Source organism: Notolepis coatsorum, assembly GCF_963971535.1.
Source record: "Notolepis coatsorum genome assembly, chromosome: 1".
Classification (NCBI taxonomy): Eukaryota; Metazoa; Chordata; class Actinopteri; order Aulopiformes; family Paralepididae; genus Notolepis; species Notolepis coatsorum.
The window spans coordinates 153,641,263-153,653,321 of NC_140165.1; the positions used below are offsets into that span (position 1 = coordinate 153,641,263).

Sequence of the window (12,059 nt, forward strand, 5' to 3'; positions counted from 1 at the left end):
GTTTGATTGATTGATTGATTGAAAACTTTATTAACAGATTGCAGAATGGGTACAGTACAGTACAGCTCAATACATACAATTGTTAAGGGGATGCAGACCAGAGAAAGACTTTCGTCTTGTTTACATCAGGGTCCCCCATTTTCAATTCATCATAACATGACACACGACATACAGATAGACAGTACTACTAGGCTACTGCTACATCTATACATTTATGACATACCAGATTTGCAAATACAGTACTGTTTGGTACAAAAAGTGTCCAGAAAAAAAAGAGTATACATTTGACGTAGAAACTGTACTTTGGGGGAGGTTGGGTAGGTGGGGGACTGTACATTGGAGGTGGGGGGGGGGGGGGGGTTGAGTAGGGGGTGGGTGGGGGATACTGTACATTGGAATACTGACAAAGCCATACTTGGTCATTTACTGTACAACTGGGTTAGGACATTTGTAGGGGCCAATTTTTCGAATTGCAGTCTCCCGTAGGTGTTCTTTGAGAGTGTTTTTGAAAGTGGGTATCACATTCCTTTACAGCTTTGGGTAAAGGGCGTTCCACATTGATGTGGCATAGTTGCAAAACGTGTTTAGTCCCTTATTTGAGCCGAATCTGGGTGGCCCTTTTACTCACAAGAGCAGCCTCAACCAGAGGTTCTCAACCTTTTTCATATCAAGGACGCCCACTTTGATACACATTAGGCTGCAAACCTCCATTTGTTGAGATTCTGTCTCAGGTACACCATCCGAAAATATATTTGTTGTCTAACTTACTATAATGACTTAGTCCAGAATTCCATAGCTGTCTATACAGGTCTATACTATACTGAATTTCCCCAAGGGGATCAATAAAGGAATATCTTATCTTATAACAGTAGATAGTGAAACCTTAGCCCCTTTCGTGACTGTATGCACGCCTTGCTTTGAAAAGGCGTGCATATACAGTCACGAAAGGGGCTAAGTGAAACCTATGACCAGTCAATCAGTCTTACATTATGCTCTCATTGCGTTAGCTTATTGTTTGTGTGAAATTAAACTATTCCACATTATTCTGTGGACCTACTGGAACCTCCTCAATGAATCCTGAGGGTCCCTGGACTGAGAACCACTGGCCTGGACAATTATACATTCAGGGCTGAATACCCTTTTTATTATTATTATTATTTTGACAAGGTACTGTGACATGATACATTACCAGGAGTCAGGACTAAGTTTCAATAGTATCACTTTCAAAAAGGTCTTGTAGACACAAAATTGGTCCTACCTGTAGCATGTGTAGGTCTCTAACCTATATGAAACCATAAACTTATATAATGAAAATATAATGTATCTTGTATGTGTTGCCTTATAGATGAATACTTTATTACTACATTTATTACATATAAGAGGGCTACACCTAAATCAACATGGAGCACTCACTGGAAGAATTCTGAAATCAATCAATACAATTTCACTGTATTTCACAATATTTATTTCTTGCCAAATGGGCCATCTCTTAATTGGCCATTTTTGGGAGGATGATTTTTGTGTGCACTGTGCTGCTTTTTGTTCTCTGCTCTGGTGGTTTCATCCCAGGTCCCAGGTCTTTCTCAGCGTCCACTTTGAGCATGAACTTGTCTTTATGCAGATCTCCAGAACACCCTCTACCTTTAGAACTCGGACCTAGAGGATACACGCAAAATACTATATAAAATGGGCAACAGTCAGTCCTACATTACAAGTTAGTGAGCTGATAAGATACACACCTGATTTAATACATGTGTGCAGCACATTGAGATAGTGTTGCTTCATCTGTCTTCTCATGTGCTCTGTACTGTAAACATTTGCTATACTATAAAGGTAGCGTTTCTGTCCAGCTGTAAGGGCTGGGTGCTGAAACAGAGACAAAAACTGTTTTACATTATATAATTAGATCAGCCAACATGTTACATAATGATATACATTACTAAATCATTTGTTTTTATTGAAACCAATTTAGGGACCAAGATTACGACTACTACTAGTCACTCACTTGTAAAAAGGGTGCAGTCGTCATGGACTTGGGAATGTGTATCGTCTTCATCTGCTGGTTGCCTGCCACCTTGATGTGTACCTGCTTCCCTTGTTGACCATGTACATGGTCAAAGCCTGTGGGAGACCAACAGAACATATAATTAAGGTGAAGTCATAATGGTTTATAGACTGCTGAGAATATTCAGTGTACTATGTATCCACACACACCACCAATCCCTTATGTGATATGTATATTTCTCAAATTAATTGAAAATACTAAAACTAGTGAATTCTATAGCATTAGCCTACCAATTAATGCAGGCTTTATTTTATAGGGTGGGGGCATAGATGAGAGTAGACTTAGGGCTATGTTTATCAAAATGTTCACAACCTTTTTTTGACCATTGACAAAATGTATAGGGCCTATTTAAATCATGTTGAATACACCTTAGGTTGCTATGGAGAACAGAAAGGTGTTGACAGGGTCTCAAATGGACAAAAACACAAGGACAGACTAGGTCTTGATGTAGCCTGTGAACCAGACTTACATTTGAATTTGTAAACCACCATATGTATTCAGTGAATAGACTACAGAACCATTCATCACCTTCATTCCTCACCCCCAAAAATGTACAAAACAAGATATCCACTTTCTGTGAGCTGGCTCTGGGTGTTAATATACATTTCAGCCACCCAATTCTAGAATGAAAACATACCTTCCTCGCATCTCCTCTTGGGCTCTGTAGACCTACAAATTGAGAATTATAAATCTATAAAAGTCTGAAATAAATTGAAAACATAACCCTGTACAAATTTGTCAATGTACATTCATTACAGGCGAAATCTCTTTCTCCTTTTCTCAGATGCTCAACGAATGTAACCTGTTTCCTCAATTACTTTAAAATGTCAATATTTCTTGTATATGTATTACAGAACAATGGTCGCCAGCATCTACAATTGCTTATTTAGCTCAGCAAGATGCGTTTTAGCCAACAGCACCCACCGCTGTGAAACAAAGCCCGACACCTGATATTATTCCCAGGGCTCCAATTACAGGGCAAGGGTTTAATGTACTTGAACCCCCTACACATTCTCATCTCACACACTGAACAGAAACAGTCACAAGTCGTCAGTGTCCACGTTAAGTTTACACATTTTATTGAGCATCATGTCAAATATACATCGCATTAACATAAAATGGTAAAAACAAATAATGGGGGTTATGAGGATTACCTGGACACACCATTCTTTGAGTGTATTGCTTAATGACATTTCAACTGCACTGAGTCTGTGCAAAATACAGTGAACACCGGTCAGAGGTCATGGCGGGTTACAAAATTCTGAGTTAAAAGGTGACATTAACAGCAGTTATGTGACCTTCATAAAGCCTACAGAATTCCATTGACTCACTGTTACACAACACGTAACATTCACTCAAATATTGTACTGTACCTCCAATGCAATGCAACGAAAAATGTAGCAGACTTCTGCAAACCTGATTCTGCAAACTATGCGCCATAAGTTGGTTGGTCATTCTATAGCAGTCATCTTTTGATACGAGAATGGTATTGTGGTTCTTAAACTGACTTATTATGGCTTAATGTTCAGTGATGCCGTCAAAACCAAATAGACTTGAAAAGCTGTTGGTATCCCCCCCCACTCCACTTTGATTGTGCAACATGTGGTAGAATTCTGTCCATTTTCAGTCTGAATAATGGTTGGTGACTGGTGACGGGTCATATTGGTATTCCATATTATATGGGTTTCCTGCTCCAAATGCCCTAACAAAAGTACTATACTAAATTGTGTAATGCATGCCTCTGATAAGGAACACGGCAACATTATGCATACGTCTTTTTGAGAGTGAGACAAGATGATAAGATACCAATTTCCTCTTGGTGCATTCAGTAGAAAGCTATCTGGCAGCATGTTAGCCTAGCTTAGCACAAATGGTGGAAGAGGATAGTACCTAGCTTAAAAAGGTGTTAGTCGGCCAATGCCTATAGGCTAACCAGTACTGTCTGCTTCCATTCATTGTGCTAAGCTAGGCTAATGTGCAGCCGATTTGCCTTCTACTGAACGTACAGAGAGAAAACTGGTATCTATATTCTTGTCTCACTCTGGAGAAGACGGTAAGCAAATTCCCATAATGTTGACATGTTCCTTTAAGCCGATTTGGAAGTGGAAAAACTGTGTGTCGGGGACATTTTGTTTTACATAGGCATGGTGATAAATGTTGTCCAAAGATGCACCCATTAGAAATGTAGATGGCCATATAATGCTAATTATTATCTAAATGCACCAGTCAGAATCTAAATCTATGAGTGAATGTGAATTATACATCTCATAATCAAATGAACCCACAATGATTGAAAGCCAAATGCACCACCACAAAGAAGCAAATGAGGAAAGACTAGCCTAATTTTACGCTTGAACCCCTAAAATGGTTGTGTAACAATAAGAAATAAAATAACCATAATCCTCTTGAAATGCGTCATCTTTTTAAGTTGAGGTAAGCTCAGACGCCAGTTAAACCGGTACACATCCACAGAATAATCACAGCATAGGTACATTTTTACAAAATCTTTTTGGTTGTCCATGATTGGGATAACATTGTGAAAAGAAGGGGGAGGGCCGACATAATTAATAAGACATCTTGATTATCTATAAGGGGTTTTGTCTCACACGACAAGCACACTCAAGTCCTCCAGGAGAGAACCTCCATCGGGACGTCGGGCCAACATAAGGCAGCAGTGATTCAGTGTTAAAAATAATAAATACATCTTTCGACAAGGTTTTGCAGGGCCGACATTAACATGGTGGTAATTATGAAGAGAGGACTATTTAGTGACCTAAAAATTATAGCTGGCTTTAATTTGTTTTACACTTTCAAGCACAATAATGTCCACTAAATTGCATAAGAAACCTGGTATAAAGTAGAAACTGTTCAGCAGCAGATAAAAAAAGCAAGTTAATTTACAGTAGTGACATATCTTACATCATTTTACTTTCAAAATAAATAAAATTAAATATACAATTCCGGGTAGGAAATGGGAAAATTTCGCTGGTAGGGTTCTCCTATTGGCTCATCTGGCATGCGACAACCTTTCACAAAATAATGGTAGGAGCCAACCAATTCCTTTGAAATAATGGTAGGAGCCAACCAATTCCTTTGAAATAATGGTAGGAGCCAACCAATTCCTTTGAAATAATGGTAGGAGCCAACCAATTCCTTTGAAATAATGGTAGGAGCCAACCAATTCCTTTGAAATAATGGTAGGAGCCAACCAATTCCTTTGAAATAATGGTAGGAGCCAACCAATTCCTTTGAAATAATGGTAGGAGCCAACCAATTCCTTTGACTGGCAAAAGAAGGGGTGCAAAAGCCTTTTGCTGAAAGTTTCCCTCTGAAGCCATTTCCTTTAACTGGATAAAAATAAAAAGGGGAAATTATAATGACCATTCCCCCCCCCGCCCCCCCTCCCAAAGTGAGTAGTCATATGATATAGGTTTTAGTAGTCTTATTCCGCTTAAGTTATTATATTTACTTACCCTGGAACTTAACTATTGAGTCTGATTCCTAATCAAATGCCATCTCTTGACTTTTTCTTACACAGCGAGCAACCTTCCTCTTGAATTCACCATTAGGATCCTCCCTCCATTCTTTCTGTAGAAAGCAACATCACACAACACATTCCGATCATGATGTATTCTAAAGTTACTCCTCAACCTTACGATAATAGCAATAAAACAGGCATTTACAGCCTCACTCACTTCACGGGTACAATTGGCACAAACTCACCGCAGCGTCCACATTAGCTGGTGATTCACTGTTGGGGTCAGCCAGCATAGAGATGACGCTAATCATGATTGTCTCTACTGTGTGGATAGGAAGCCATCGTTCCTCAGGCTTCTCGTAGCCAAACTTGTCTTCTCCTGGCTCATGCAGAATTGAGATACATACATCCCCATTCTTTGCAACTGAGAAGGAGGGAAATGTTTCAACAGTGGTTGATTCATAATAACATGTACAGCTTTAAGCAATTACATAAAACTGAAAGCTTACTTTACTACCGTATTTAAAATGACATTGCTATTGAATCACAACAACATTAGTAGGGCAGTACAGTAGTTTCTCAATAAGTAGTACTAAATTCCTAAATGTGTTCACACTGCGTGATGGTGAAAGTGATGTAAAAACTAATAGTTCAAGACTTATTTACCATTCGGGTGCCAGATTTCAGTGATGAACTTCATCTTGGGAGGTCGTAGTGGATAGTCATATGGGAAAGTCAGGTATGCTTTGAAAAAACCACCTTCACTGTAATAGGAAAAAAAACAGAAAAAAGGGGAGGGGAAACAGATAAAGAGAATAATAAGAGATTCAAACTAGCACAAAGGGCTAGATCAGTATTTCTGAAAACATCCCCTCAACTCAAAAACGTGTCTTTTTATGGTTAACTCCTCTTGGGGGCATGCATTTTACTATAGACCTGGGAAGTCACATGATTCCAGACGTATTTTGCCTATGGAGTTTCTCAAGGTAGCTGGATCTATATGGTCCCACTTATTTAATTGGTCTGACATTTGATGGGAACAGAGTTGAGCATAATGAAATGAGAAAACTCTTTCCAAAATGTCCATCCTACACTACAAGCCCAGTCTCAAGCGAACGCTGCGTAGCTGAGAGGACAACGTTACAAAACCTAAATAGTGATAACAGACTGAAAACACTAGAGGAATTTCATAGTCATTATTACCTTGTAGATTACCTTGTTTTTCAATGTCTTAGTTTTCATGTTTTGGATGTGGAGGTTCATGGCATTGAATGAAAACAAAGTTAATTGTGAATGGTGCCATAGCCAACGAGAATGACAAGGTATAGACCACTGCACTTCCGCGTTACATGGAGCTCATGGGAGAGCGTGGGGGGATAAAATGAATGAATGTTGATCAGAGCCTTGACATAAGTGGTTGTAGCTATATGGCTGTGGGGGTGCTGGAGACATGGCCAAATATACCTTTGTATTAGGGCTGTCTTAAATACTTCAAAGCTTCATTCGATGGGCATGGGATTCGAATATGAAAATAAAATTCTATTATATAAAAAAAAATATATATATATATATATATATGAATATATATTTTTTGGGAAAATCAACTCTGCCTCTTTGTTAACTACAACAAGCAATTCTGTTTGTTATTTAAGATGAGGTCAGACTCGGCACTGACAGATGTGTTCATTGTGCTGCTTTTATAAAGCCTCAAATGACGGCTTACAATATTTCATGAAAGCAAAGTGTTTTGTTTGTGTAAGATTTAAACTGTACAGCACTGACCAAGTTGAACAAAGTGCTGTACAAGTCCCACAACATAAATTAAAAAAAAATTATTTTATTAAATTTTTTTTTAATTTTTTTTTTTATTTCAAAGCTTCGAATTAAAATCGAATCTCGGCCCCGAAGCTTCGAATTCCAAAAAAAAATCGAAGGTCAGCCCTACTTTGTATACATGCCTGAGTGTCTTGAACACGGAGAGACCAATCCCAAGTCGATCGACTTGCCCAGGGAGATTGTCCAGGGAGTCTCTCTGGGTTGTCCAGACACACTCACTGGGCAATCTGCGCATGCGCCGGTTGGGGAGTAGGTGCGAAAAAGTTACGATAGCTCGGCCACAAAAGTGCTGATCGACTTGGGAGTCAGGAGACTCGGGCGTATAAAAAAGTATATTGGATCATCTGCGTGAGGGGTAATCACAGTGGTGGCAACTCACTTGACTCTTCAGGTCTACATATATTGTTATTTGTGCAGAGCCTTTTTTGAATTCTTCCACTGGAAACGGAGAGCTTTTTTGTACTTCCCTGAAATCTGAGTTGCATGTGTGATGTCACCAGTAGGTCAAACCTATCATGGTCCAATAGTGGTAACTTGACACTTTTAGCTTCAGCATACAAAGAACGAGTATGTATAGGGATGTCTTGAAAGTATATACGCTGCCGACTTGGAATTTCTGGTTTATATCAATGGGTGATTGCTGCCAATTTGCATATACATAGACCTTGCATCTTATTGAGGGTAAAGTTGTAGAGACATTTTCAATCGTTTATTGAACAATTTGGTGGGGGGATACAATATTTATACAAATTTGTATTCAATATAGAACATTTTTAAGGGTTTAAAATACATCTGGAGGGGATCTTTAAAAAGTATGGGTCAGGAACCAAAATGAGTCACGGGCCTGTTTCTGGTCAGTTCCCATATTAAAACGTTTAAACAGGCCTTCCACTGTAAGACTAAGGTTGCTTTGAAGTAGACTAGATTCGAGGGTGAAGTTGCAATATTTTAGCATTTTTCAATTGATTCGGTTAGTTTTCACAATGCACTTTGTCAAGCGCACCAAACACTGCTCGTCTATTGGACCAAATATCCGAGTGAAACTCGCCGACAAATTTCCTCACATTGCCATTTGACAAACAACTTGTCAGTAAACGGGAGATTATATATGTGGACAATAAAATCATGTGATCTCCACCTTGGCTTGTTGCTCAAATGTTATGAAATACTATATGTTTTCCAGACTTTCTACCGCAAACCAAGCGGATATATATGATGAACCAATGAGCTCAGTTGTGAAAGCTAAATCCCTGCTCTTTTCTTGATCATCCGATCACAACTGTTGCTTCCCTTGGACAAAGCAACAGTTGTGTTTGGAGGATCAAGAGAAGAGAGTGGGGTTTGAGATAAGTGTGCTTTCACACCTGAGCTCTTTGGTCTGTGAAAAAGTTTAAGCCTAGGGCTAGATGTTTGCAACTCCAAGTATTTCAATGTCAAAGTAAAAATTATTATTTCCTCACTTACAAAAGAGTGTCTTGTGGGCCTATGATGACAACCTCCCATTTGTAAATGTCTTCATCATCTATCAGACCAGCTGAAAAGCCCTCTACTGGGTTCTTGTTGAGTTCTGAAACAAAGAGACATGAGGTGGGAAAAAATAAGTATAAACACAAGTTTTCAGGCCTTGTTGTGGGCACATTCCATTGACTTACATTAATTCACTAATCCTTTTACCCTAACCTTAGAATAGCCGCTTGTTGGGTGTCCTGGTGGCTCACCACACTATGATGCATATCATGTAATCACAACATCCTAGGTTCACATCTGGCCTGAGAACTTTGTTGCATGTCATACCCCTCCTATATTCCCCTGAAAATGTAACCATAGTAAATTCACAGATCATCACTCAAATGATATGTCTGCCTAGTAGCTACATGACTGCAGTTTTGGCTCCGGAGGAAATGCATATTGAACAGATCAACGTTATCCTGGTTAATTTCTTATTGTGAACTGGTATAGACACCGGTAATTATCTGAGAAGAGGGGGGCAAACACTATGCTGCAGTCAGGAGATGCACACCACTCAAAATGCAAATAGTAGCCTAATAGTTTTCAAAAGGGTCAGGGCCCAAAAGACTGTTAAAGAGAAGCTTGAAATGGGTTCCCCCAGGTGGCTCAGTGTGTTCGGGTGTCGTTCGTGTTCGGGTCTGGCTCATGAACTTTGTTGCATGTCATACACCATCTCATCTTTTTTTCTTTTACTTTAAGTCCTTGCAATGCACAAGGTTGGCTGAATAAAATACAGTTGGCCAATATCATTAAAAGGAACATTCCCAACATTATGGGAAATACACTTATTTGCCATCTTCCCCAGTCAGATGAGAAGATCGTATTTTCATCTCTGTGCGTCTGCTTTGGAGTTGAAGTGTTGTTCTCCACTTTTGATGGAGCTAAGCTAGCTGCTCCCTACTGCTTCCAGTCCTTCCGCCGGGACCTCTCTCTGGGGCTACTGGACATGGACACAGAAATTAAACTTCAATCAATCTTATCTGACTGAGAATAAAGATGGCAAATAAAGTGTATTTCCAAAAATGTTGGTGTGTACCTTTAAGTCTCCCAAAAGCAGGGTCAATTACAGCATCGCAGCATGTTGAGCTTGATGCACTCCAAGTTTGGTGATGGAGTAATTTTTACCTTTCAAAGTTATTTTAGTGACGGTGCTCCCATCATAACAAATTCATTAATCATATATTTATCTCCATACAACACCCTTATACAAAGCTTCATGTCTCTGGTAAGTAGCATGGAACATTGATTGTTAAACAACACATTAATAAAACGGATATTGAAGATATTTTTACTCAAATGTAGTGTTGAAATGAGAATAGTTAATTCTTCCCCATCCTACCCAGATTCCAAATGTATCCATGTGCCTTCATAGACGTACTTCAACAGAAAGTTATTATAGACAGAAATAACATAAAATAACCTTTACCACAATACTAGTAATAGGCTAGCCCAGCCAGTTGACAAAATGACAGGTTTAGCTTGCAAACGTTAGGTAGACCAAAGCCGTGACTGACAGATGGGATCCTGTTATACTGTACTGTACTGATTATTCCTTTGTTCCTTTGCTAACAGTGGCTAACAAAATTAAACTTGTAAGCAAATTAGCATGCTAAGTGAGACAAACCTCACAAAGCAAACAGACTATTGTAGCCATGGCGATGTACGCGTAACTAAAATAATTTCACAAACCATAAGGGACAGCCTACACATTACATGGTTTGCGTTAAACACAATGCTGTCACCTAATGTTAGCAGGCCAACTCCCGGCACTGGCGTAACGATAGCTTTTGCGTAGCTAAAAGCCAACGTTAGCTGCTAGCTTGTTATCTATTTTAAGGGGTCTATTTGCTCATTGTTGCGCATTTATGTTACCTGCTAATTGCTTTCGAAGAAGTAATGCTGATTGTTCAGTCATGGTACGTGGACTTTGAAAAAAATAAAATAAACGTTGTTTCGCCAAATGCTACCAGAAAAATAAAGATGTAATCGAGTTCACGTCCTTTGTTGACTGTCTAGCTGCTTCCCCTCTCTGTTTTGACAGAAGGTTCAGCTGCTTGGTTTTAAAGTGCGCATGCGTTCGTGCCTCTACTTGCTGGTATTGACTTGATTGATTGATTGATTGATTGAATTGATTGATTGATTGATTGATTGAAAACTTTATTAACAGATTGCAGAATGGGTACAATACAGTACAGCTCAATACACACAATTGTTAAGGGGATGCAGACCAGAGAAAGACTTTCGGCTTGTTTACATTACATCAGGGTCCCCCATTTTCAATTATAATGACATGACATACAGATAGTAAACTGTAAATTGGAGGGGGTTGGGTTAGGACATTTACTGTACATTGGAGGGGGTTGGGTTAGGACATTTACAGGGGCCAGTTTCGAATTGCAGTCTCCTGTAGGTCAAGATCAAGTCAAGAGTTTTATTTGTCACGGCATACAAGCATATGCGGGGGGTTAGCTGTTAGCTACGGATGAGGCACTGGGTCTTATGTACACTACTATACAACTATACAATCTACAGTTATACTATGTGTCCTTATGCTAGCTTGCTATATCCATCTGTTTAGTGTTTACTATACAAGAACCACTCCGTTCTTGTTTTTAAAGTGACCTTTCATTGTGTAAAGTGACCGTTGAGTGTGAGCATACACGTGCAGCACGTGCACAAAAAGGGCAGCAAATTAGACCCAGGCAACTACCGCCCTGTTTCTATTCTCACCTCCATCTCGAAAGTCATGGAAAAAATAGTCTATGAACAGGTCGAAAGTACCTAGCGGAAAAAAATCTAATCTACGAATTCCAATCTGGCTTCAGAACATCCCACTCCACTGACACATGCCTTCTCTATTTGAATGACCACATCAAACAAGAGGTGGACGCAGGCAAATACTGCGGCATGGTCATGCTGGACCTACAAAAGGCCTTTGACACGGTCAATCACTCCATTCTGATTGACAAGCTAAAAGCAATTGGTTTTGATAGTGAGCTGGATGCAATCCTACCTTGAGGGGAGGGAACAGATGGTGGAGGTAAACGGTACCCTATCCCCCCCCCCCCTCACAGTGAGCTGTGGTGTTCCACAAGGAAGCATACTAGGACCGCTACTGTTCCTAATTTATGCAAATGACATGTCGTCAGCTTGTGACTGCAACTTGTTCCT

At 39.5% G+C, this 12,059-nt stretch overlaps 2 protein-coding genes across 3 annotated transcripts; both read right to left on the reverse strand.

The window, feature by feature from the left end:
* Positions 1 to 1,489: 1,489 nt before the first annotated feature.
* On the reverse strand, positions 1,490 to 3,232 carry fam216a (family with sequence similarity 216 member A; the record flags this gene model as incomplete). Its single annotated transcript, XM_084307953.1, has 5 exons — positions 1,490 to 1,656; positions 1,740 to 1,866; positions 2,006 to 2,121; positions 2,703 to 2,726; positions 3,220 to 3,232. The coding sequence occupies 5 exons, from the start codon at positions 3,230 to 3,232 to the stop codon at positions 1,490 to 1,492; spliced, it is 447 nt and encodes a 148-aa protein (XP_084164079.1).
* On the reverse strand, positions 2,717 to 10,918 carry LOC311233357 (ubiquitin-conjugating enzyme E2 G1-like). Of its 2 annotated transcripts, none has more exons than XM_084320332.1 (6): positions 10,761 to 10,918; positions 8,844 to 8,946; positions 6,210 to 6,307; positions 5,789 to 5,967; positions 5,539 to 5,653; positions 2,717 to 2,734 (listed from the first exon to the last, which is right to left on the reverse strand). In XM_084320332.1, exons 1-5 carry the CDS (start codon positions 10,801 to 10,803, stop codon positions 5,567 to 5,569), a joined length of 510 nt encoding a protein of 169 aa, XP_084176458.1. In that variant the 5' UTR covers positions 10,804 to 10,918; the 3' UTR covers positions 2,717 to 2,734; positions 5,539 to 5,566. The 2 variants fall into 2 exon arrangements, with proteins under 2 accessions (XP_084176458.1, XP_084176459.1); XM_084320333.1 differs by lacking the exon at positions 2,717 to 2,734 and adding an exon at positions 3,128 to 5,412.
* Positions 10,919 to 12,059: the final 1,141 nt, after the last annotated feature.